The sequence below is a fragment of the Mus caroli genome, unplaced genomic scaffold (assembly GCF_978045245.1).
Source record: "Mus caroli unplaced genomic scaffold, Mus_caroli_1 scaffold_12, whole genome shotgun sequence".
Classification (NCBI taxonomy): Eukaryota; Metazoa; Chordata; class Mammalia; order Rodentia; family Muridae; genus Mus; species Mus caroli.
Window position 1 is genome coordinate 7480482 of NW_028227267.1, and position 27150 is coordinate 7507631.

The 27150-nt window shown below is 42.3% G+C and overlaps 1 protein-coding gene across 3 annotated transcripts in view; it reads right to left on the minus strand.

Annotated features, from left to right (window-relative positions):
* Ptprg (protein tyrosine phosphatase receptor type G) overlaps positions 1–27150 on the minus strand; it is a 682360-nt gene that overhangs the window by 265650 nt on the left and 389560 nt on the right. For all 3 annotated transcript variants that reach the window (XM_021181278.3, XM_021181279.3, XM_029468957.2), the window contains exons 3-4: positions 19427–19606; positions 9420–9568 (exon numbers count right to left, since the gene is read on the minus strand). In XM_021181278.3, the coding sequence (XP_021036937.1) occupies positions 9420–9568; positions 19427–19606 (329 nt within the window). The remainder of the gene's footprint in view (positions 1–9419; positions 9569–19426; positions 19607–27150) is intronic.

Here is a 27150-nt window from a genome sequence, read left to right on the forward strand (position 1 = left end):
TCTTGGATAATTTTAAAAACTGACCAAAGCAATGTCAAAAGAGAAAGAGAGAAAGGGGGGGAGGGGAGGGGAATCATGCATCAAATATAAACAAGCATGGCCTACATTTCCCAGACTCCTGAGCTGAGGCACATCTCAATCTGTGGGTCTTAACCCTGTGGGGGGTAGGGTAGCCCTTCAGACTTCTTTTACATCAGATATTGTGATTCACAACAGTACCAAATTTATAGTATGAAGTAGCAATAAAGATAATTTCGTGGTTGGGGTCACCCCAACATGAGGAACTGTATTAAAGGGTGGCAGCATTGGGAAGGTTGAGAACCACAGCTCTTAAGCATCAATATGGGTCAAACCTCTCAGTGTTACATGAGTTCAGGCATTCTGAGATTAAGATGGGCATGGAACTAGAGCTTCCCTACAGCCCAATATGGAATCAAATGAAGAAACATCTGAAATTTCTCAACACACACAGTATTCATTACATTTGTTTATAACATGATTTCTCCACACCCATCATACACTACATTCCCAGTCTTCTCCATGGCTGTCTGAAGGCCCTGGGTCACCAGGCTTCTTCTTGAAGTAGGACTCCAATTCTACTAGGTCTACTGGTCTAGTTTTCAAGGTTTGTCATGTCCTTGGTTAAAAGTCTCAAAATGGGTCAGCTACTAGCAACATGGGACAACATGTGGGTGACACATCTCCCAGCAGCCCTCAGCCTAGTCCACATCTAAGGATGGCTGTTGACTGCACAGGGAACAGGTTCCTTCCCTTCACGAAACCTCTGTAACAACCCACATCAACGGAACCACTGAGAAGACTCCTATATATGACAGACAAAGGACAGCTAAGCCCAAGGGAACACTAGACTTTTAAATAGACTCTTTATGGTAACAAAGTCAACATCTAAGTTTCAGGAAGACCCATGGACATTTGACAGACGTCACTTCAGAGCAAATAACCAACAGACACCAGGAAAGCATAGAAGTAGCCCTACAGTACCCTCAACATCCAACAGAAAGGCAAGCAAGACAATGGACTCCGTAAAGAAAGTTTGTTTCAGAAGGATTCTAAGGATTTTGTTGTATATAGAAAAGTGGGGGATGGGTTGGGGGGGAGATAGCATTATCATTAACAGAACATGGTTCAGTACCCCTTCAGGGATGTTCTCTCTGGTGACAAATCAAGATGCTACCAAGTTCATAAGGACCTTAAACAAGTAGTTCTGAATAAGCAAGGTGCCAGTATGATTTTCAAGATGACAGAAATGTCAAAACAGTCCTTGTGTCCTCTGAGGACATATGGACATTTGAACTGTCAACCAGAGAGTAGAAATACTTAAACCAGCATTTCCAAAAGGAAAGGAAATACTGCCATACTAATAAAGGAAAAGGGTAATTCTCATATAAGTTTAAAAAGATACTGTGTTAGGGGCCAGTGAAATGACTCTGTGGGTAAAGGCTCTTGCCTTGGCCAAGCTTGACAACCTGAGATAAAACACTAAAGATTTACATGGTCAAAGAGAGAAACTAGTCCTGCAAGTTGCCTTCTGACTTCCACGTGTGCTCTAAACACACACACCAAATGAAAGAAAAATTTTAAACAGATATTGTTAAATAAAGCTGAACTGATTTCTCCTTTATTATTTATTGTTGCTATACAAAGTGATAGCCATCATTGTGGCATTTTCATACATACATACACACATACATAAGTGAGCAGTTTAATTTTTAAAGTGGAAGATGCTTCAAATCCCTTAATATACTAGAATATGGCATAAACCTTTATGAAGGCATGCCTGTGCTTAAATTTATCCTCAGCAGAATGCAGAAAGGAGTGGAGCTAACATTAAGACCACATCAAACTATGGAGGCCAGAGATCAAAGTGGGACATGTGCAGATGCTCTGACAATTATTTGAGCTGTAAAGACACTACCATGCATGCAGTGGGTGGAGAGGGTGATACCATGGGTCAGTTGTGCTCGGGCTTAGCAGACGGAAGGTGGACGTGGAACTCCTGAGCCGGAACCTAGGGGTCATAGCACACACTATCTTGCCAGAGAGAGGCAGAGGGACTCCAAGGCAGATGCAAGATGTGTTTCATCAAAGGGAAGCTGTGGGTCTTGCTCTGTGTGGGCAGGCAGGCTGTGAGCAGATAGGGCTCTCCTGGGCACGGCTGGGGAAAGAGGGAGAAAAGGCAGATACAAGGCCAAACAGAATATGGGAGAAGGAAACACGAAAAGAAGTCAGCCGAGAACTGGACAGTCCCTCACCCTGACCCAGAATGTTCATAGCATACTGTCAGAAGAGGTTCAGAAAAACACCAAAAGACATTCAGTCTTGCAGACAGAAAAACAGTCAATATGTTGCGTCAGGGCTACAGTGACCAGGACTCTCTGTAATAAAACAATGAAGCCATACATGGGACACAAGAACCACCTGATGGCACAGTTCTCCAAGATCAAAAGGGATCTTGCTGCATTTATTTATTTATTTATTTATTTATTTGATAGAACTTATTTGGTGATGAAACCTGATGTGAAGAGACATGAAGCTATTTACAGACACACACAGGAGCCTTTCTTAAAAAAGATTGGAGATCCTAAAACATCTGGCCTCCAGAGTCTGAGATAACAAATTGTCACCCTGTAACATATGGTAATGTGTACATGAAACATAGTAAGAAGGAAGTCTTTGTTTCTCGGTACTTGCTAAGATGCCCTAACTAGAGCTGAAGCAAACCAGCTGTGAGTCTAGCTGGGAAGGGCACAGATAATCAATTTGGATCATTTAAGCTTATTGAAGACTTCAACTCATAAAAAGTCTGAATCAACAACTCCTGTAATCTCTTATTGTAATAAATACGATTTTAATTACCTCAGACAACAAGCACGCAATGAACCTCCACTTTAATGGAGCTCTCGGATGTTCTGTCTAGAGGTTTTCCTTTGAATTCACTCCAACTTCAATTATTAGTAGACATGTGCCATGATTCCATTCCTGTTTGTGTGTTAGGAACTGTCAGTTACAGAATCAACCACAGGCCAAGGAAGGAATATGGTACAAGGAAAGGAGAAACAGAAATTAACATTCTTAGGAGAACTGCAGAAGCAATGACGTCCAGAGCCACAAAACAAAGACTGAGCCATTCTAACACTACTGTCCCTTTCACCAGAATAGTTTGAATCTATACTACCTCACATAAGCAAAGTCCCCTTTGCCTATGACAACACTCATGGTGACACAATGTCACCAACCTTGGGACCTTTGCATAGTTCTGCTCTCACAGCAGGATCAGAGTCATCCCTTAATCTTTATCTCCATCACTATCTCCAAGATCCTTCCCCTCTTGGCACCATGTCCCTCTGCTTCGGAGTCCATCTATAACAACTGAAAGGGCACTATGGCTCAGCGATTGGTCGCCTGCAGTGTCACCTCCACAACACAAACATCTGGAGGCAGGCAAGTGGCTTCCAGTTCTACTTGTGTGTCACTAACATCTGTAAGGCAGAACATACAAAGAAACCGTCAGTCAGCAAGGAAACTGATGCAGGGCAGCAGAGCATACCCAAGGACGGGTCTGTCCTACAACAGGACACTGCAGTCACTCCTAATTACTTTTCTGAGTTTGATTTTACAGGAAAAAAGGGAAGAGAAGAGAAGAGAGGAGAGGAAGAGGAAGAGGAAGAGGAAGAGGAAGAGGAAGAGGAAGAGGAAAGGAAGGAAAAAGGAAGGAAGGAAAGAAAGAAAAATAGCTGGCTTTTGAAAAGCACTGACTTTGAGTGGACTGTATAGTGACTTTCTAGTTAACAATTAGACTGGCTCCAATCTACTATAAGTCCATATCTAGGATTTCAGCCAGGAAAATGGAGACAGGTCTAAACTGTGGATGCCTAAAAGGCATAGGTATTTTCAAAGGATTCATGGGAAGGAGCAAAATCTACAAGGTTGGCTTTGTTGCAGTTTACCCTCAGGGAGCAGGACCAGGTTCTGATCAGACACATGCTTAAAATTCAGCCTGCAGGGCAGAAGCCTGCCACAGTTGCTGAAATTATGGGGTTGAGCTATATGTCAAACCACAAGGTACATTGCTTTTGTAACCAACACAAGAGGCCACAGTTACTGCACAAGAAACAAAGTTCTCAGTATTTAAAGTGTTTATGGTTAGTGTCCCCAAGATGAAGGGGGCTTAATCCCACTAAATGCATGCTTTTCTTTTTGTTTTTTTTTTTTGCTCTGGCAGCTCACACATGTGACACTAGTGACATCTGTGGGCTGGATGGCTTCTTATACAGACGGTTATTACATACACTGGCACATTACCAGGATCCTGACCTCAACTAGAAACCAGTAGCATACCACTGGCAACAGTAACAATGGCCGCCAAACCATCAGAAAAGATGATTGTTGTTCTCGGAGAGGTCGTAGGGAGGGCGGTCCCATTGGTCCCACTCCACCAACCTCACTGACATCCTCAACAATGCCTCTTTCTAACTGCAATGGCAGGAATTAAGGTACACTGTGCCCATCCCTTTTGTTACCAGACTATTAAAACAATACCCTCCCCATGCTGGAATATGCTCAGGAACTACTTGCTGGGAGAAGGAAAAGGCTGGAACCTGGTGAACCAGAGAGGAAGTCTATTTCCCAAAAAGAGATTTCTCTGCAAGTAAGGTATGTATCTCCACTTGCGCAGTCCAGACAATCAAAAGTGTCACTGCTCAGAAACTAATCACCCTATTTCTTTTGATACAAGGGCTCCCATTGTCTGGAACCTTACCAATTAGGCTAAGCGGGCTACACAAGATGAGGACTTATATGTCAACATAGCTGGCTTTTTCACAAGGGTATGAGGGACCAAACTCAGGCTACACATACTGTATCAACTGAACCATCTCTACAGCTCTGCAGCTCCGAAGCTCCACAGTGGAAAAAGAGACTGAAACCTGGAAGGTGGTGGTGGGAGGGGCCGTAGATGAACCAGGACAGCTTAGCTAGGAGGTCTTCTTCCCTCTACTTGAGCATAAACTTCATGTCAGAACTCTGACAATGGACTTGATCAGGCCTCTTTGTTCTATTTCCCAATGGGGCTACACTTTATAAAATATATTTAATAGGCCTTTTGAGGACAAATGGCCCAGTCTACCTTGTTAGGGCTGCCAGAGCTTTGGCTCTGACCTTAACATTCTAATAACACAGAGTCACATTTATACATGGCACATACAAAAATGATACCGGGGATGCAGAGCTATTTTTCCACAATAAACTGAAACTTTTCTTGGAATATAATGTAGATACATGTTAGGTCTCAAAGAAACCCTGGACAAATGGTGAGCTGAGGTACTTGTTAACATATCAAAGAGGCTGGTACCTGTGGCTCCTCCCAGAACTTCTCACCTGTCCCTCACCAGAAAGCCCTCCCTCCCAGTGGATGGGCTTCATTTCTGGTCCCCAATTTCTCTTCCTTATATAATTCAGCCATTTTGGCTAAGTACCCTCCTGATCCACTGTACTCTTCTGTTCTCTGCCTCCTGGTCTCTGGGCTTACTCCTGGCCTCTTGTCTCCTAGTTCTCTCTCCTCTCCTTTTTCTCTCTTTGACTTCCTTTCTTTATCTCTGTTCCCTCCTCTTATGGCCCAGTTCAGCTTGCTGGCCATGCTCAGTCAGGATCCTTCCAGATGGCTCTGGCTGTTTCCTCCCTCCTGTCCACAATAAACCTTCTCCCGAACCCTTACCCAGGAGCAGTCAAGTCCTCGTGTTTCATTCCATATGAAATAAGCTGACTCTGAGATGCTCAGACAGGATTACCAGGAAGAGCTAGTGTAAATAAAGAACTTTAGTAAGGCAAGCTATCGCAAAGTTTTACATACACATTTGAGACAGAAGTGAGCAACTTTCATGTGCATATTTTACAGTTAAATTGGATCCAATTGCCTTTAATCCCTGCAACTTAAGTACCTCCAAATATACCACGAAGAACATCAACATGTTATCACAGTTTATGAAAGCAAGCTATGAACCAGCTGGGCATGAGGAATCAGCTTCACACAGGCAGGTTTACTCTATAATGCCATCCGAAAGCCAAGAACCCAAGCAGCTTGACCAGACAGTAAGCCTGGGCATCACCAGTACCACAGTGTATTAGTGTCATCTTTAAGCAATAGAAAAGTCAAAGAGCTTTCAAAACCCAAAGCTTCAAAGAAAACATAGGTCGCAGCTGTACACAGTGTGCGCATGATGAACCGCCCTCGAGGTAGAGGGTGTGATTGCACATGAAGAACAAGCCCCACCTCCCCATCCTGCTCCAGAGCACAGTTCTTTTGTTTTGAATAAGGAGGTTTCAGAGCAAAGCTGGTATTATACCAGCCCTTCAACCTGCACTGCCCATTGGAAGGGGAGGTGGGGTGAGACCAGAAGAGAAAGCCCACACCATGGAACTGTGATACTAGGAAGGAAATTTGCCATGTATAAATAAAGGTAAGACTTCTTAGAAGTGACGCATTCTATTTTCAGGGCAGGAGGGCCCATTAAGTTGAAACTCTCCTCGGACTCATATAATTAGTGTGACCAGGAGAGGGAGTCCTACAGACAAGGGTGTACAGGGGAGATTTGGCTGCTACAAATTAATTAAACAAATCATAGAAAACATCAATCACTTTTTCAGAGTAGTTACTTCTGGTGTCTCTAGGAACAGTATGTAAGAGAGAGATCTATCTCAGTGTAGGTGATACTATGATACATGTGAGCGTGTGTATAAATGCATGCAGATATGCATTCATGCATGTATATGTTTTCATCTACGGGTTTTGGTGTCTGATCCTTCAGGAAACTAGAGAATCCTTGTCAAGAGAAAATAAACTGTCCATAAGGCCAGTTCGGAAACACCACCCTGCCCCAACATGGTGTCTTGGGATTGCCTGTAAAGAAGTTCTTTGTGTTACCTTGTCTGATAGTGTAACTAGCCTTATCACCCGCTCTCTAGACAGAGGAAAAAGTGCGACAGCCAGCCCAAGCCCAAAAGATTTGAAGGAACAGGTCTTAGTAAGCTGCCCTGCCCCAGCTACCAGCACTAGGCCAGACATTACTGTACACAGTCCACACTTAAATGAGTAAGAACTGACTCTTGGGAACCTCACAAGCTCCTGTACCCAGGATCTCCAGACCTAATCACGTTTCCTCTTCTCTAATTACATTGTCTAGAACCTTTCAAATATCCATTGCAGCGAACTTGGGAGATGTGGGTGTGACTAAGGTCTATGAGCTATACCAGAAAGTCAATAATGAAGAGGGGTGTCCGGAGTCTCACAGGCAGCAACTTGTGATGGAAGCAGAGGTTGTCTGGTGCTACATCCACTCCAGTAGTGACACGCATGACAGGCCCCAAAAACCTGAGGCAGTCCTGAGGTGAGAAGTTCATGGAAACTTAGTCTCTTGGAAATTTGGCATTCCCATAGCTAGAATGCCCCAGATTTGTCCCTGCGATAGTGTGGAGGGTCTTGCATGCTTTCTTACAACATTTTACTGGGTAAGAGTTAGAAATCTCAGGGCAAGCTTAGCAAAGTATACTTAGAATCTTCATTATAATTATGTGTGGCAGACTACATTACTTATTAGTAGAACCCCCCCCCCCACACACACACACACAATCACTTAGGATAATAGCCAAGCTACTCTCATATGCAAGAATTTACAGTTATCTAGGAAGAAGGAAGCTTATGGTCTAAGAAGGAACTAGAGTAAAAACTTAGAACTATAGATAGCTGAGTTACACCCATACACAGGGATTTACAATGGCCTAGGGGGAAGGTGGACTATACAATAGACTAGAATTGGAACTATGGCAAGGGTGTGACCCTGACTTCTAAGATTAAGCTGACTTTAGGTGGGGCTGCTTTTGATCCCAATTGTTAACATTGATTTTATCCCAGCTGGTTTCCATTAGCTTTTAAATAGGCACTCCCACTGTTTTGTTGTCAAAGTAATTTTGCATCAGAAAACTTCAATGTACCTTGAATGCCCTTAATGTATCACTTAATTTCTTTGTTTCCTGTAATATAAAACTGACTTTGACAAAATTACATTCAGATATCACATTCCCTTGTGTTCATATTTGTCACCCCCTTCTCACCAATTCCTTGCCCGCCTATAACCACCGGAACCCCGTTTTACTGCAGATCGAGGACCCAATTGAGGTTCATCTGCAGCAGTCTGGTAGCAGTGAGGCTGTCTGCAGGATCTACATAATCTCCACACAGAGGTAGTGCAGGAAGGAACAGACAGGCAGAGCGGCGCATGGAACTTTCGGCACACTGCTGGGGTAAAAGCTTCACACATTCTTGGATCTAAATGGTCTGTGTCGTGAGAGTACAGGCGGAAATGCTGAGGCAGAAAGACTGTCCCATTGAGCTCAAAAGCACTCCACAGCAGAGATACCAGTGCCTGTTCCAACTTACATGAGTTCTCACCCAAGGGTCATAAACAGGCTGAAAGAGCTAGGTAATATACCTAATGCTGTATACGTCATACATACATGTGAAATACATGTATTTTCATTATGAAGAGGGTCCCAAACATTTATCAGACTATCAAAGCAGGACACAAATTGAGAAACATTTGTTGCTGAAAATGATATTCTGTTATCTGATTCCTGTGGTTAGAACAGCCCAGCATTCCCTAGGGACTACCTGCATATCTAGTGAGATCGGCCACAAGCCAGTCAGGCTTAGCATATAGGCATCAAGCCAATCAGCACGTGTTATCCCAACAGAATAAAACTAAAACACACTTAGAAAGCAAAAGGGGCTCACAATACATGTCATATGCCAGGTGACACTAATGAAGGTATGGTTTCGACAGGACTCCTTTGTCAATTCTATACATCAGTACCATGGCCTTCTGGTTGCCAGCCTGGCTTTGTGAAAAGATGGCCTCACAATGCTTGAGGAATGAAACAGTGTTACCATCAGTTCTAAGAAAAGATGACAGTGGCTCATACCATCAATAGTCACATCCTGCTGGAAGGGACCAAAACCCAAAACAAACTCTTCAAAGAAGGTCACACCTCAGAGAAGATTCTGAGACTTCTTTCCATATCACCAGCCTTTTCATTTTCTAAAGAGTGACAAGAAAGTCTTCTAAGCATCACATAAAATGTCACCATCACAGAAAAGAGGGTGCTAGAAGCAGATTGAAAAGAGAGACTGTGTCAAAGGGAATGAAGGATCCCTAAGCAGGCAAGTTAGAGTGCTTTAGGACTCTCCTCTATAGCAAAGAAGAGACTTGTGGGAAGCTCTCTGTTGTGCTTGCCACAGAGGGTTTCCTGAGAAGAATGCAGGGAATGTCCATCTAGCCTGCATAATGACTGAGGTAAGGACACAGCCTCCAACAAGAAGAATCCCAGGGATCCCCAGTTTCTCTCACCTCCACAGGAAACCTCCGGCCATTGATGCTATGCTCTGAGCCAGCGGAGCCATTGCTGTGGCCCCAGTGAAACTCCACCTTCTCAGCTTTGAATCTGCCAGGCAGTCCAGCACCACTCACAAAATAATCGTCTTTCAGCAGGATGGCAACTGTCAAATGGGAAGGAAGGGAAGGAAAGAAAAGTGAGTTTCAAACACAAACGTAAGTTTTGTTGTTTTGTTTTTGTTCATTGATTCTTTTAGTCAAGTTTATGATTACCAAGGTGTGGATCACTTTCTCACATTCCTATAAGACAGGTCAAAACCAGTGGTTTCAGTAAATAAGGTGGTGCTATAGAAGGCTCCTGGAGCACTAATTGGTTCTTGTTATATAGCGCTATCCTCTGAGCCTTACAGCCACCTTCATCACAATGGCTGTGACTGCTTACAAGAGACTCCAGAAGTTGGGTTTGTAGGCCACTGGGGAAGAAGAGGGAGGGGAGGATTATTGGACTTCATGATCCCAGCCTATCCTTTCTGAGTCAGCAACCTGTACGTCATTCAGTCCTAATGACGCATGGCACCCTGGTCTCAAAAGGTACTAGAACACAGTGAATTCAAGAGTAACTGAAGTGGGAATTACAGCTGTGCACAGCTGTGGGAAGTCACCATGTAGACATGTGGAGGTCGCTCACATTCCTTCAAGTCACCAATCCCCATGCTTTGTAAATGAGACTACTAAATGCCCCAATTCCCCAATTTAGCCTCTTCTGGGATATATTTTGGTGTCCTTGAAGGGGTGGGGGGACAGAAATCTGGTTACATCTCCCTATTGTGGCAAAGAGTCACCACAATAGTTTTAAGACTGAGACATCCCATTTAATATATAGGAGAAAATGGAGATATTTCCAGAAAGCAAGACACTTCTGAAGCACTGGTTCTTGAAGCTGCCCCAGGATTCAAGAAACCAGATGAGAAACATACAATAAGCCACATGTGACAGGCATGTCTCTTTGACTAAAACAAAACAAAATAAAAACAAACAACAAGACAACAACAATAAAACCTTAGGCAACTGAGCACTAAAAAGGATTTGGAGTCTTGTTCTCTATTAAGGCAACAACAGTGAACAGCCAGCCAGAGCTGTGGACGGCCACTTTCATCATTACTTCCCATGCCCAGCAGTGCAGCGCACAACCTCATCAATAGTAATTCACGAAAATATTGGCCCATAATTCTATTTCCTCTCCTGCTTTCTTTAACTCCATGCATAAGAAAATTATGCTCAGATCATGACAACCCATCAAAACATCCACAACATAAAGACATCGACCAATTCAAAACCCAAATACTAAAAAAGTAGCTCTCTTCCTCCAACCCCAAGACCAGGAATTCAAGAATCATTTGGATTTCCATTCCAATAAAGCTTTAGTTTATGTGAGGGGAATGTGATTATCTAAATTCATACAAAAGTTTCTCTTTTAAACTGCTCCAGGCTCACTCTCCTCTTTGTTCCCTCTAAAGTTGATTCATTCATTCAACAAATTCTTATTGGCTGCTAAATACATGGAAGCTGCCAATCGATACGCTGATTGGCTTAGGACCAAAGGCAAGCCTGTGTTGGAGAAGGGGAAGCACTCGGTTCTCATTGTCTCCTCTTCCTAAAAAGGTCCCAGTCACAGCCTTGCAGAGGAATCCTGCATGAGAATTAGGTCCGCATAAAAGATAGGGACTAGACTAATGACCCATTTCTGAAACAGGGCAATTAGTCTCAGTGCTTTGCTATGGAAAGGAAGCATTAGTGGGGAAAGAAGGAGCCCTGATCACATCAATCCCCCTTTATTGCATTCAAAAGGCACTTGTTCACCAACTTTTGAAAAATACACAGCAAACGTTCAATTACTGGGACAGTGCATTAAAGGATAAAATGAAGTAAAAGCAAGCGTTTCTTGTGCCAATTAAACAAGCTATGGCATTGCTCCAGTGCTGCTCTGTTTGGGGCATGCTTTAGAATAGAGGTCGGCACACTTTCCCTTTAATGGCCATTAGTAAATATTTTAGGATTTGAGAGCATTGAGCCTCTGGTGGAGACTTGGTAGGATAGAAGCAGAAAGAGACCATATGCAAATGAACAAATGAGACTACATTATACAAAAGCGTTATTTAACCACAATGAAACTTGGAACTCAATGGAATTTTTATGCATAATAAAGTATTATTCTTCTGATTGTGCACGTGTGTGTGTGTGTGTGTGTGTGTGTGTGTGTGTGTGTTCCCGTGAGCATGTGTATATACGGTGAGCATCAGTATAGAGGTCAGAGGTCCATGTCAGGTGTCTTCCTCAATAGCAGCCCTTTAGCTTATTTTGAGAGGAAGATCCTCTCACTGAACCTGGTGTTCTTTGATTGGCTGGGCTTGCAGGTCAGTGAGCCCTGAGTCCTCTTCCCTCAATCTCCCAGCACTGAGATGACAAGAAGGTACAATCTCACTCACCCTTTATACAGGTACTGGGAATCTAAAGTCAGGTCCTCACTCTTGTGAGGCAAACACTTTACCCAGTGAGACACTTCTCCAGCCGCCTTCTATGTTTTAGCCATTTGAAAATATTAAAACAGGTAGATGGCCTGCTACTACATGGAAGAATATTATCAAAATTATTACAAAGTTGAACACATATAAAGCTATGTACTCAAATTGATGGGTATAAAGCTATTATAAAATACTTTCTAAAGTGCTATACAACATCTCCATGTGCCTTTCAGGTCAGTGCAGAAACACACAGGCACCCCCCCCCCCCCAGCAGTGTCTTAAGTGCTGTCGATTATTCTAGCTCGGTATGATTTCTACAGATGCAATCTTGCTTCAGAAGCATGGAAGCAAAGATTTTGAGTGTATCTTTTAGGACACACCCAGGGGCTCAGCATCATCTCATGAATATTTGATTCTACCTAAATCATTTATGTCTCTGTCAGGGGTCATTTTACTTGTTTTATATGAATAATTAAGGTATAATTAGGGAACTGTATAATCTGAAACATTAATCTCAGTTTTCATTTTATGGAATTTCTCACCAGACACACAGCATGCCCGTGTACATATGCCCATCCAAAAATAGCTTATATTTTGTTTACATTTAATGAAACAGGGAAGAGAAAGCTTCCCCAGCTATCTTGAAACAACTTTTTTTTTTTTTGGTTTTTTGAGACAGGGTTTCTCTGTGTAGCCCTGGCTGTCCTGGAACTCACTCTGTAGACCAGGCTGGCCTCGAACTCAGAAATTCGCCTGCCTCTGCCTCCCAAGTGCTGGGATTAAAGGCGTGCACCACCACGCCCGGCTTTGAAATAACTTTTAAAAGGGCCAGTGATGGATGACAGCAATATTTTGAAACAGGGAAGAAAAGGTATTTTCATGGACCACAAGAAGTCTTATGACAGAGTGGTGTGACCTCAAGCAAGTTCCCAAATTCTCTGTGCCTCAGTTTCCTTCACTGTTCACAAGGGTATGGCCACAGTATCAACCCCTTGAGGCTAAAGGACATCACTTTCCAAAAGCACCATAGGCAGTGCTAGGTGCCAGGCATGGATATGGTCAATGGTGCCTGCTGTCAATCATTTCAGGAATCAAGGTTGGAGAGCAGGTAAGGTACAGAGCAGGAGCTGGAGCCACACAGAGCTCATTCAGGCTGCATATGACTCAGTGGTAGCGCACGTGCTAGCATGTTCCAGGACATGGGTTTAATTACTAGCAAAACACACATGACAGAATTAAAAATTGTTTCATTCATTCATTCACTCACTTTACATCCTGATGGAATCTCCCCTCTCCTCCCAGTCCCTCCTTACACGGCCCCTTCCTCTAACACCCTCTCCTTCACCTCTGAGAAGGGGGAGGTCCCTCCCAGGGAAGCAACCCTGATACCTCATGTCACTGCAGGACTAGCAGGATTTATATGTAAAGCCAAGGGTCCTGGGGCCCTGAGTGGTAAACTTGGGGGCTAAATGGTCCTTTTCAGTTTGCTCCAACACAGATTAAATAAATGACACTTTCATTTACAAATTATTTCAATGCACTCTTTTTCTTTGAAAAGAAAATCCCTGTTACTTATCCATTCCACTCTTTCTTTCAAAGGGAAGTATTAAACTAGAATTTAATAATATAGGAATCTTTGATTTATTTTCATGGATTATAGACTTAATTTTAACAGTAATTCTGTGTCGAACCCCTGGGTTTTCCATTTATGATTTGAATACAACATTTTCTTTGAAAGATCACCATATTCTATCAAAATAAAATTAGTGAACTTAAAGAAAAGAACTAAAGAATACCACAAGACTGAAAAGGAAATGCAAACCAACACAAGTAACAGACATTATGGGGTGAACAGTCAATGCCAGAAGACAAGGGTTTAAAATGGAAAGTCTGTGAGGGCAGAAAACGTGGCCATTGAAATCCCAACTCCCAGTGTTCTTTATTAGATGTTGGGGCCTTTGGAAGGTGTTGAGATCATAATACTGGAGTTTTCATGCATGGAAAGAATGAGCAGGGGAGAGACCCTGGCCCTCCCTCCCATGGAGGACACAGTGAGAAGAGACCCTCTAGGAACCAGAAATGAAAGTTTCAGCTGGGAATGGACTCCTCAGACGCCTGAAGTTTGACTTCCAGTCTCCACAGCTGTGAGAAATGTGTAAGCTACTCTTGGTGTCATGTATAGTAGTAACACAGCCTGAATTCACACAGATAACAGGACAGATGGGGCTGGAAGGAACACACATGGGAATGAACCTCTTAAAACTTTCCCCTTATGTGGATCAATTGCTAACATGGATTGTGAAGCAATCAAAACTCATTAGGGGAAGAAGTAGATGTCCAAGGGCTTCACATCCAATGCTTTTGACAACCTGGAATTCAAGGCCCAGGTCCACACCAGCAGCTCTCCCAGAGCCTTGCTCTGAACTCTAAGGTTAAGGTCTCCCTCCGCCACACCAAGCACAGTGCCTCTTCGGGACTATGTAGAACCAATGTCTAAGGTGTAATCTACACAGAGCAGATAGTGTATCTTAGTGTCACTAATTTGACAGGAAGCTCTGGGAGCTTTGCAGGGAGCTGCAACCTCCCGTGCAATATCCTGGGCATCATGCAGTCAGACAGGGAGAGCTGTGGATAAGAATCCAGTGCATCATTCGTATGCTCTGAAGTCTAAAATTCCTACGATGTGACTACAATTAAAGCACCAAGGCTAGGAAAACTCTAGTGAGCAGAATGGCCTCCACTCCTTGTCATTAGTTGATGTGAACTATGTATCTACAAATGTGTTCACTGCCACCAGGATCTGTACTCTGATAAAATGATGCTTAAAGAAGATCTATTGTTACTTTATATGTACGGGTGTTTGCCTGCAAGAATGCATGAGCACTCTGTTGGTACCTGGAGGAGCCAGAAGAGGGTGTGGGATTTCCTGGACTACAGATGGGTTTGAGCAGCTGGTGCTTTCAACTACTGAGTCAGCTCTCCAGCCCCTTACAGGCATTTCTCGAAGATATCAGAAATAGGTGTAATGGTATTTTCAGTTGCAGGAAAGAACATAGGCAGGCAAAGCCAGTAGATCAAATATAGTGGGAAAAATGTAAAAAGCACCCTCTACGTCAAACACATTTGCTATGTGTCCCTGGTGCAGTGGTTTAAAACGATACAAAAGTCCTCCCATAGTTAAAAATTACAGGAGGAAAAGACTTATTAGTATATTTCAGAAATCTCATGGAAGCTTTAAAACCAATCACTGTGACATTAATGCCAGAACAGCAAGATTGCACTGAAGCAGCACTGATAGGAGCAATGTCTTTTCATCTCAGGGATGGCATAGCAGGACTGTAACTCAGACAGCCATAGCTCCTGGGGAAGAAACAGAGGCACTCTGTCTTACAAAGGATGTTAGACAACTTGTCTGAAGTGAGCAAGGCGCTACCCAGACGCCATATGACTACATTCGATAAGACTTATATATGGTGATCACAGGAGCAAAGCCAGATCCAAAGACTAAGACTGTTTTATAGGAAGCTACTGTTTCTATGTAGTAGGCAGCTTTAAATATTAACTTCCTGTATTCATATTTCAATATCCAGAGACAATCTACTTTACAGATAAGTGACCTCAAAGTCTACTTTCTGGAAATACAAGGTTTGTAAAAATACTCCTAGAGAAGATAAAATATACTTAAAAATAATGATTTATAAGCTAGGGATATAAGTCAGTGGGAGAGAGCCTGCCTAGTAGTGCACAAAGACCTGAATTATATCCCTTACATCACAACAAATAATAAATGGGGGAAAATTAATGATTTAAGAAAGTTAAAATTGGGCCAGGCGTGGTGGCGCATGCCTTTAATCCCAGCACTGGGGAGGCAGAGGCAGGAGGATTTCTGAGTTCGAAGCCAGCCTGGTCTACAGAGTAGCCCAGGACAGCCATGGCTACACAGAGAAACCCTGTCTCAAAAAACCAAAAAAAAAAAAAAAAAAGAAAGTTAAGATTGTTTTCATTATCTAGGTATGAAAGACAGATATGACTACAGCAAGGATAGATCACATGGCTTATAACTTTTTCTGATAATTATACGTGCATATCTAGTTTTAAGAAATATGTAGCCGGGCGTGGTGGCGCACGCCTTTAATCCCAGCACTTGGGAGGCAGAGGCAGGCGGATTTCTGAGTTCGAGGCCAGCCTGGTCTACAAAGTGAGTTCCAGGACAGCCAGGACTATACAGAGAAACCCTGTCTCGAAAAAAAGAAATATGTAAAGATAATACGCCTCCTTTCCCTACATCCCCCCAAAACAGTATCTCGAAACTCACAACATGTACTCAGAACATATCCCCAAATTACTTGAGTGCTCCAGGTTACATCTCAGTGTGAGTCCCTGGAAATTAGTGTCTCATGTTAAGAAGCTATAGAGGCCGCTGTTCTGACATGTACTGGATTCATATGAATTGTATGAATTGAGATGATCCAAACAGACCCCTCTGGCTGTATATTTCTTCCACACAATATTAAATCTGTGGAATTAATTTCAACATGAACAGATTTCAAAGAACCTAGGTTTACCATGTTCAAAGACTACAAGTTGGTTTCTGTGCCAAAGTTTCTATAACACTATATGCTGAAACTTTTACAAGCTCAAGAAAATTACTATATGTTCTGTCACATAGCAGGCAGTAGCTGTCACTTTGATACTGCAATCCTACCAATCATCATAGTGAATTCACAGGCCACCAAAGTCTCCAGTGAATGTCAGAGTCATACAGAGAGTTTAAGCAGTACAGGGGGTTGAGTCCTGCTTCTCTAATGCCTCACTTCTGTAGAGCAGACAGATGTAGCCACAAGCTACTGGCTGTGCTCCAAAATCAGGAGCACACTCTGAAGCAACAGGTAGCACATCACTCTAGAGAGTGACAGGGATTGATAATCAGCCTCTAGAAGGCCAAGGTCATGAATCAACTTACACTGAGTGAACCCTGCACATGTCTAAAACCTTTCACTGGTGATACCAAGCTGAAAGCTGTCACTGAAACATGTTATCTCTGCAGAAGGCTGTCAAGCATTGCAAGTCAAGCAGAAAACCGTAGCAGGGAGCCTGCTGTGCTGCCTCTGGCTGGCTTCTAGAAGGAGGCACTCAAGTGGCACCTGCTCCAATCTCTGGTTACACCAAGCATGACAAAGCTCTCACCCACTATATTCAGATGGCTTCACAGTTTTCCAAAGGACACCTACATTTGATATGCAAAACTTGACCTTGGCCTAGGAGTGGAACATAATGGTAAACCCATGACTTGCATTAGAGGTGAAGAGAGGAGATAGAAAGTCATCTAGAAACAGTCTGTACGGGCATGTGACATGGTTCAGCTGGTACAAAATCAGAGAATAGAGAACCAACATGAAAATTTGTACTCTGAGCTGTACCTTACCACCCATGCTGTGGAACAGCCCTCACCAACACCTAATCTCTCTCTCTCTCTCTCTCTCTCTCTCTCTCTCCCCCCCCCCCTCTCTAGCACATGCTTGCACATGCACACACACACAAAACTCATGCACTGATATCATAAGCAACATTAGAGGTCACCAGTTTATCTTGAACACAAATGAGTAAAATCAAGGTACTGGACAGGGTTGCCTGCTCCGTGGCCCCTGTGGCAGTTTGAATGAGAGCTGTCCCTCTCACACAGGTTCAGACATTCAGACTGGTTGGTGGTGCTGTTTGGGGAGGCAGTGTGGCATCACTGGAGGAAGTATGGCATTGAGGGCAGGATGTGAGAAGTCATAGCTTCATGTAACTGCTACTTTGCCCTAAACTTCATGATTGCAGACGAGGGAGGATGTTAACTCTCAGCGCCTGCACCATGCCTGCCTGCTGCCATGATGGAATCTTTCTGGAACATACACCCAAATAAGCTCTTTATTTGGTAAGCTGGCTTGTTTATAGTCTTATCACAGTAACAGAACAGTAATTACTGTACACAGGGCCTTAAGAGAAAGAGGCCAAACATCACTGTAAGGTGTGTGTGGCAAACAGGTGTGTGACCAAGTCAAGCCAGGTCAGAGCAGAGAACAGATTTAGACAGATGCTGGTCTGCAGAAAGAAAATAGGTCCCTAAAGCTGCGCTGTAACAAGGAGGATTAAAGAAAACACAAGTCTGAGGTCCATTGTCACACATGGGGCCAAGGCAGATAATAATTGCATTTTAGGCCAATACAGAGCCTCAGGACATCAGGGTCCTGTATATTACTAAGAGTGACTTGATTGGTTGCAAAGGATTCATTGAGATGAAGGAAAAAAAAAGGAAGGGAGTAAGGACATTTATTTTAATAGATTCAAGTTATTATATATATATATATATATATATATATACATACATATATATGCATATATATATATGCATGCATCATATATAGATGATGATGATGATGATATAAATCTCTTTAGATAGGAACTTAATCCTTGACTATAGAACACAGTTATGCAATACAGACCCCAGAGCTTCCAGGGAGATCAGAGACGAAGGTACAGCACACATTTTCTGTGACATCTGTGAACACTCCAGAAACCCTTACTTGCACTGGAAGAATTAACCAGGGCACTTTTACTGCTGCAAAGACGGCTCTGCATTCCCTAACCCCAAGACAACAAGACTGTTAGGAAGAAGGGAGGCAGTTCAAGCCGAAGGCCTGATATATAATGTGCTGAGGCCCTTCATGCCTCTCTGATAGTTTAACAATTCTGTATGAAGCATGTTGTCAAAGAAGATAGGAGATATTTCCATTTCTGTCTCTGAAAGACTCAGTATGGCAACCACTGACTCTATGTGGGTTCAGTTTCATGTCATTACAGTTTTTTGTTGTTTGTTTTTCTGAGACAGGATCTCACTGTGTATCACTGACTATCCTGGAACTCACGCTGTTGACCTCAAAGTCACAGATTAGCCTGCCTCTGCCTCCTGAGTGCTGAGGTTAAAAGTGCATGTCACCATGCTCAGCTTTTATTTTTGTAATTGAAATTTTAATTTAAATGAAACTCCCAGTAGTTAGTGTCTGCAACATCAGATAGTTAGACATAATGAGTGTATTCTTCAGGTCCAGTCTATGAACCTAACATATTAATTCACTGAACTACTGCAAACTTATGTGCCTGGTATTTTATGTCACATATTTTATATATTTGTAAAAAACTGAGACAAATGGTTCAGTATTTGCCTGAAGTCACACACTGGTTGGCTGTCAAACCAAAGACTCCTTACAGCAGTAGATACTATTTAAGAAGCACACTACACGCCTTTAATCCCAGCACTAGGGAGGCAGAGGCAGGAGGATTTCTGAGTTCGAGGCCAGCCTGGTCTACAAAGTGAGTTCCAGGACAGCCAGGGCTATACAGAGAAACCCTGTCTTGAAAAACCAAAAAAAAAAAAAAAAAAAAAAAAAGGCACGCTAGAATAAAGTAGATTTTGTTGCTGGTAAACAAAGATGAGAAAATAAATAAGCCACAAACCTGTTTTCCCTGTATTTTTCATCCAGGTTTTGTTAGAGGACTCGTTGTCGAACCCATCAAGTTGAAGCTCCTGGTATTCATCGCCAACTCGAGCATGGTGGTCTAAAATGTCTATAGGAGACTGATGGCTGCCCCCGCAGCTGACACTAGATGTGACCCAGTGCTCAGGACCATAGGCACCTGTTAAACGAAAAGCAACACTTTAGTCCTCAAGATTCAAAAATCTGGGTTTAAACAAACAAGACATGAAGCTAGGAGGCTGGAGAGAGATGGCTCAGTGGTTAAGAGCAATGATTGCTCTCCCAGAGGTCCTGAGTTCAATACCCAGCAACTGCATGGTAGCTCACAGCCATCTGTAATGGGATCCGATCCCCTCTTCTGGTATGTCTAAAGGTAGCTACAGTGTACTCATATAAAAAAAAATAAATAAATAAATCTTAAACAACAAAAAAACAGACATGAAGCTAAGGGAGATGAGAAGGTGGACCCAAGTTCAGATCCTTAGCATCTGTGAAAACCCGGCATGGTGGTCCATGCTTGCAATCTTAGCAATTAGAAGAGGGGTATGCTCATTGTCTAGGCAGTCTAGCTAAACCTTGAGTGAGCTCAAAGTTAAATGAAAAAAGAAAAAAAAAAAGACTCTCAAAAACTAAGATAGAAAACATTAGAATACTACCTGATGCTGACCCCTGCCCTGTATATATGCTCTCACCACACACACACACACACACACACACACACTTACTCTGACACACACACGAATATACACATTCTCACACACATATACACATACACATATGTACACACACCAGCATGTGCATAAACATACCACACATACATTCATATACACACATACATATACATGCACACACAACACACATGCATACAATACACAGATTCACATACATAATACACATTGCATTTTTAGCTTCCAGCTGCTTCAATAGCACATGAAAAAAGTTGAATAGAAAAGCAAATTAGCAATTTTTTTTGCCTACCCACACAACCACCCTGTGTGAAGGAAGATGCAGAAAGACCCTAAGTCTCCCTGCTAGTCAACAGAGCCCCAATCTGTGTTGATCCTAGCACCAGGCAATCACTGCATCGTCTCTTATGTCTAATGCAGCTCAAAGCAGACACAAACAACGACATCAGGGGAAAAAAGGGACAACCACAGACATCTTCTCTGTCAAGAAAGTGGACATATTGTAGCTGCAAGAGCAATTGGAATAGGTCCTTAAAATGATTCATAGTCTCACTCTCTAGAAAATACTTCAGCTCAGCGATAATGCTGGGTCATTCTCCCAAATACCCATCCCTAACAGGAAAGGAAAAAACAGACTATCAGAAAGGATTCATTCACACACTGGAAAAGGTGTAATGAGCCAGGGGCACTTTTGAGTCATTTGCAAGTGTTTAATACTTTCTAGAAAAAGTCAACATTGCTGTTTCCTTTCTGGTGAGACAAGGCAAGGCAATGTCAAGGGCTTTTCACTCAGAACACTGCACCTCTTGTTTAAGTTCCCCAAGGCTAACATGAGCCACAAAGAGAAGCAGTGTATTTCTACAAACATTTTGGCCAAACTTTATTTTCATCCTCTACATGTCAAAGGGGTTCGGTGTGGGGGTGGGATAATAAACAACTCCATTAGCCTCTTTCCACTGTCTCCATGTTCTCTCAAATGCCACAAAAAATACATTTGAAGACTGAGTGAACCAACTGCTGGTACACAGAACGGGAACCAAAATATGGATTCTGGTCACCTACAAACAGGCTGGCATGTCCAAAACATGGGACGTAGTATATTGGCATCTACAAATAAAATGCCTTGTAAAAACCTCTAATTGGAATAAAGTAATAACCAATGCTATGGGCAAAGGGAAATAAGGCTGGATACATACAACACCCAGGAAATAATGAAGGCAGGCTATCACAGCGAACCTGACACTTGGCAATTATCCTACTAAACCACCACTACTACACTAATAACAATTATTGTGATGATAATAAAAAACCCTAAGGTCAGCAGGGTATTTACCATCCACATTAGATGGGTGAAATATAATTTAGGAGATTATAAAAAATAATTAGTGCTCAGTCTGGTGGGGTTCATTCATTATGATCTTAGGGTTCAGGCTGACTGCGTGCTTGCTACCACACTTCCATCCAATATATATTCAAGGGCAGTTTTAATTGAAACTGATCTTCCACTTCAGATTTTAAATTAATTCTCCTTTGGAGTGCTTCATGCTCCAGACACTCTTGCTTTGCAAAGCCCCCGTGTCATTAGTGGAGGCAATGGAACACTTTCCCAGGCTTGCAGGTATCGATCACCTATCCTCACTTCGAAGCACTGTTGCCATTCCATACTATATAGAGCTTTCTGGGGTTGACACTTCATAAAAGTTCACACCCTTAATCATTCACAGCTGGACGGTCTCAACATGTTGAAGGGTTTTGGTTTTTAAAATTTTGAATAAATACTTGAAAGTAAAATTTTAAAAAGTTTAAAAAAAAAAAAACAGCAACAAAATGGCATTTAATAGAGACTAGTTACTAGACACGTAGCTTGCTGAGAAAAAGCAAACCCGACCAACCCACCAGCAAGGTAAGCTTTCATGGCTAGGATATTACCCATCGAAAATAAGGAAAACTCATTTGCAGGCTGTTTGTCTCTTAAGAACTCTCTGAATGAGTAGGATATTGCCATTTCAGTAGCTCAATCTATTCCAAGCAGCTTACCCTCCTGAGAAGACATCTTCATGAACAAGCTCGCCTTCTCAAACAGGGAGAGCTGGACAGGAGAGCCCACAGGTTCGTTTTTCCTTGCCTAATCTAACTACCCATTCACCTGTTAAAACGGCACAAATGAGATGTGCATGGAGAGACTCTACCAACCTTTAAACACCAAGAGAATCTAACAGCATCCCTCACTCGGCCTACGAGGAAAAAATGCTTTCTTTGTAATGAATGTAGTGAGTACACCTGAAGCCAATGGCTGTAAGTTCATAAACATGGCCTTCACCTAGGAACAGTCTTTTCAGTTTCCTTTGGGCCTCATTGTTAGCATTGCTAACTTACTACTCATGCCTAAACATTTACCTTCCCCACTATTGACTATAGCTGTAGGACAAGGTTCTAGGCTTCATCTTTACACCACTGAGTAGCCTCAGATCACACAGGCAGAGTACCTGTGTCCTCTCTGTACCCCCAAATAATGGGCCCTTCCAGATAGCAAAGTCCTGAATGGCCATAGGCAGGACATATGATCACTGTCATGTCCCATACTGACCAAAGCTACTGTTCTTGCAAATGCCCCCTGTCAAAAAAGATGTCCTTGGGACTTTGCAAATCCCTGCATCAGGTAAAACTGCAAGAAAACACAGTGTCTCTTAGGCAGGTGATGTCAGTCACCTTTGGACACATTTCCTGTGGCGCACCATCATCTCCCCACTTCCTGTTTCCTTCACAAAGCACCTTGTAAGAACAGAGATCTGCACTTAGGTGGGACTGAAGCTAGCTCAGATCCTGCTGTATAGCCAACATTATTAAAGATTTTATGTCAACTTGAAACATGCTAGAGGAATTAGGGGAGAGTGATTCTCAATCAAGAAAATGCCGCCGGGCGTGGTGGCACACGCCTTTAATCCCAGCACTTGGGAGGCAGAGGCAGGCGGATTTCTGAGTTCGAGGCCAGCCTGGTCTACAGAGTGAGTTCCAGGACAGCTGGGCTACACAGAGAAACCCTGTCTCGAAAAACCAAAAAAAAAAAAAAAAAAAAAATGCCTTCATATAAGATTTGCTTGTAGGCAAGTCTGTAGGGCATTGTCTGGATTAATGACTGATGTGGAAGGGCCCAGCCCCTTGTGGGTGGTGCCCTCCCTGGGCAGGTGGCTGGGTGCTACAAGAAAGAAAACTGGACAAGCCACGAGGCACAGTCTAGTGAGCAGCACTCCTACATACCTTCCGATTCAGTACCTGATTCAAGATGACTGCTGGGGCTGGTGAGATGGCTCAGTGGGTAAGAGCACCCAACTGCTCTTCTGAAGGTCCAGAGTTCAAATCCCAGCAACCACATGGTGGCTCACAACCATCCGTAATGAGACCTGATGCCCTCTTCCGGTGTGTCTGAAGACAGCTACAGTGTACTTACTTATAATAATAAATAAATCTTAAAAAAAAAAAAAAAAGATGACTGCCTTTAGCTCCTGCCCTGCCTTCCCTGGATGGGAGACTACAAGCCCTTTCACACAAGTTTCTTCTGGTCATTTTATTCTATCACAGCAACAAAAAATCCTAAGCAAAGCAATGTTCGTCACCTAAAAGGTCAGTCCTTCCCGCCTCAGCTTTACCTCCCCATCATGTAACACGAGCTCTTTAAGTAAGTCTTAAAGCATATTTTAAGATGAAAATAAATAAGTTGGAAGAAACAAAAGGGTAGAAAAGTGTCTTGTATGACACTCTGCCTGTTCTTGGCCAGGCGTTAACTTTAATTTTGTACATCTAACTTCTGACTATTTACTAAATCTTCGTCACCTTCTGTGTCTGCAGAGCTGGGATGCCAATTTCAGAGGTTAATACTCTTTAGCTTCATTAATTCACCAAATTAGTATGAACTGTGACGAGGTACGATGTGCTGGAGAACTAGGATAAGCAAGAAGGAATCTACGAGCAAACAGAACAGCCAAAGCCATGATGATGGTTTTGAAAGTAGGAGGGTAACAGGACTCAAGCTTTTACTGCCCTCCAGGAAGCATGGTTAGTTCCTATTGGACCTCCTACCATAATGTATACTTTTAACAAACTTCTCTGTTCAAAGACAGCAAAGGATGATGAAGCTCTAACCTTCTTAGAACATATTTAAACAAGACCATAACACTTGCTCAGTGCTGGGCACAGTGATGGGAGATGGATGCTCAGGAGAAGGGCTGCCTCAGTCTCCCTGGGGTTCTCTTAACCAACATAAACTCCTGTGGCTTCACTGTCTTATCTGTGTGATGTGCTGCTCGTACCAAAAGGTAGTCAGCTGAGCTCTTTGAGATCCTCCATGCCACGAATCTAGAACAACAGCAGACTATGAAAGCTTTTTAAGGGGGGATGCTACAACTGGCTTTGCTATTGGGTTACAAAATAGGCCTCAGAATAAGAAAACCAAGCACAGAGGCTAGCCAAAGGAGGTGGACACATCTATTTTATAGTATGGAACTATGGAAGAGACCCTGACCTCCTAAGGACTTGCAAGGGAGGGGACAGATGCATGACATCACTTCCTTAAGCACACATTTGTAGCCTCCCTCAGCCTTGAAGCAGGCTGATTCAGACTTTGCTGCCACTGAATATGAGATCACCTGGGTTGTAGTCTTCCGATTTGGATGGCTCTATTGTCAACTACTGCTGCCCTTCTCCTAGATAGACCTTTGAGACATTCTGGAGACGCATCCTATCTTCAGGCTGGCTCCAGGCACCAAGAATGGATGGACGGGGGAGGGGGTGGTGGGATATGGGCCTCCCTTCTTTATAAGCATAGTCTCTTAGTAAACTCGCCAGCTTTGATCAGAGAAAGAATTGCCTTGGCCTTGTTTTTTTTCTTGCTGTCTAGTCTCTTTCAGCCCCAGTCTGCCTTTCAGGAGTACCCGGTTCGCATGGCCGCAGGCGGCTCACACACATTGACTTGGCTAAGGTCATCTGCTTCAGGTTTCTTACTTGACAGAGAGTTTTAAGCACATCTATGCTCTGCCAGAAACCATTCTTTTGTGGATATCTGCCAATATAAAAAAGAAAATACTTCTAAACTTGCACAGAAGCTAGACAAAACTGTAAGCTTTGTTAAACAGGTTCAATTATCAGTATTTTTGAGTGTATTTGGAACCTGTCTATGACCTAGCACGTGATACAAACACCAACAATCTGGATAATGGTTGGCACATCATTTATGCCTGGACAGTATTTACACAGAGCAAAGAACCAGGAAAGAAAAGCTGGGCTAAAGAAGAAGGTGGTAGGGTCTTCAGCAAGCTTAAGGGTGAAGTTTCATTATTTACAGTCACATAAAAAAAAAAAAAAGCCTTTTGACTTATAAAGTTGGAGAAATTCACCTTTAAAAACTGTAGTTAAGAAACAACATTATTAGCTTAATTTATGGATTATCAATGCCTTAAAATAACAAACTCATCCTTAGTGGGCCATTAACAAGTCACTGTATTTTTCTCATCTTGGGTCACTACGGTTCAGGATATGAACATCAGGAAGATGGATTCTCACAGTATGGAGAATAAATCACAGAAGTGGAGATTCATTTCAGCCTGTCTGCTCTCTGCAGACAGAATTCCCTTCAAAGACATAGCTGCAAGTCCTTCAAATCCAGGTGGCTGTCTCAGAGCTTCTTAGTAACTCAGCGCTTCTTTTTCAGGCAGACAGCTCTTCAAGGAGCTGGTCCACAGGTATCAATTTTAAAGCAAAAATAGCTATTCTATTATTCAAATAAAATGCAAATAGAATGGAGAGAGAGAAAGAGACAGACAGGAGAGGAAGGGAGGGAGAACACTCTCTTAATGTTTGTCCGTGGTCAACATGACCCACAATCAGAAACACTACTTAAAAGTTGAGAGAAGACAAATGTTCTTTTCTACACCTTAAACAAACCACCCCATTTCCATACCGTTATCTCTTAATAACTGACCTAAGATAAAGACAGGAGATTTACTTATAGCACATAAAATCACACAATCCTTATTCCAAACTATGGTTTCCTTAAATACATACATAGTATTTTTCAAAAAATAAATACGGCTGGGCAGTGGTGGCGCACGCCTTTAATCCCAGCACTTGGGAGGCAGAGGCAGGCGGATTTCTGAGTTTGAGGCCAGCCTGGCCTATAGAGTGAGTTCTAGGACAGCAAGTACTACACAGAGAAACCCTGTCTCAAAAAAACTAAAATAATAGTAATAATAATAATAAAATAAATAAATAAATTTGCATCTTGAAATTATTGTTCCACAAAAGATTCAAATAATGGTTTCCATCCACTAATGAAAAGCCATTAAAAATAATGAATTCTGTCTGAATCTAATTAAAAGTAAATCTAATATACATGTTATGTGCTGTTTCGGTCCAATATGTTTATTAATGCCCCCCTCAAGGAACTTTTATTAAAAACATTACCTGAATATAGGCTTATTACTCTGCATCTTGTTGCCCACTTTTTACCAACAGCAAAAATCCAAAATGCATGTGTTCATTTTTTTACAAAGTATAATTAATGCTTTTTTCCCAATCTAATACACATCTTTAAATTATCCCATTTTTAATTAAAAACACTTTGTGAGATTCAGCTTCAATGTGTTTGCTCACACCAGAACTAGTAACTTAATTACTATTTATGCATTTGTTGTTATACATGTGAAAAAAATTGAAAAGGGGCTAAAAAGCACTTGGAATGCTTACTGCTGCTTTTATTAATTAATGTATAATTACAGAGTTGTTCATCTGTGTTAGGATTAATATTTCAGTTCCTAAGTCAGTGCAGAAGTGAACAATGGCTTCATAGATAATAAAATGGGCCTCTACATTTTTGTTTGTAAATTTTAAGCATAAGAGCATCATGTTCCTATTTCCTATCACTGATGGGAACTATCAATAACTGGCTGGAACACCATAAATAACACCAGACAACAGGACCAGAAGCGCAACTGATTGTGCATTTCCAACTGTCCACTTTTCACTT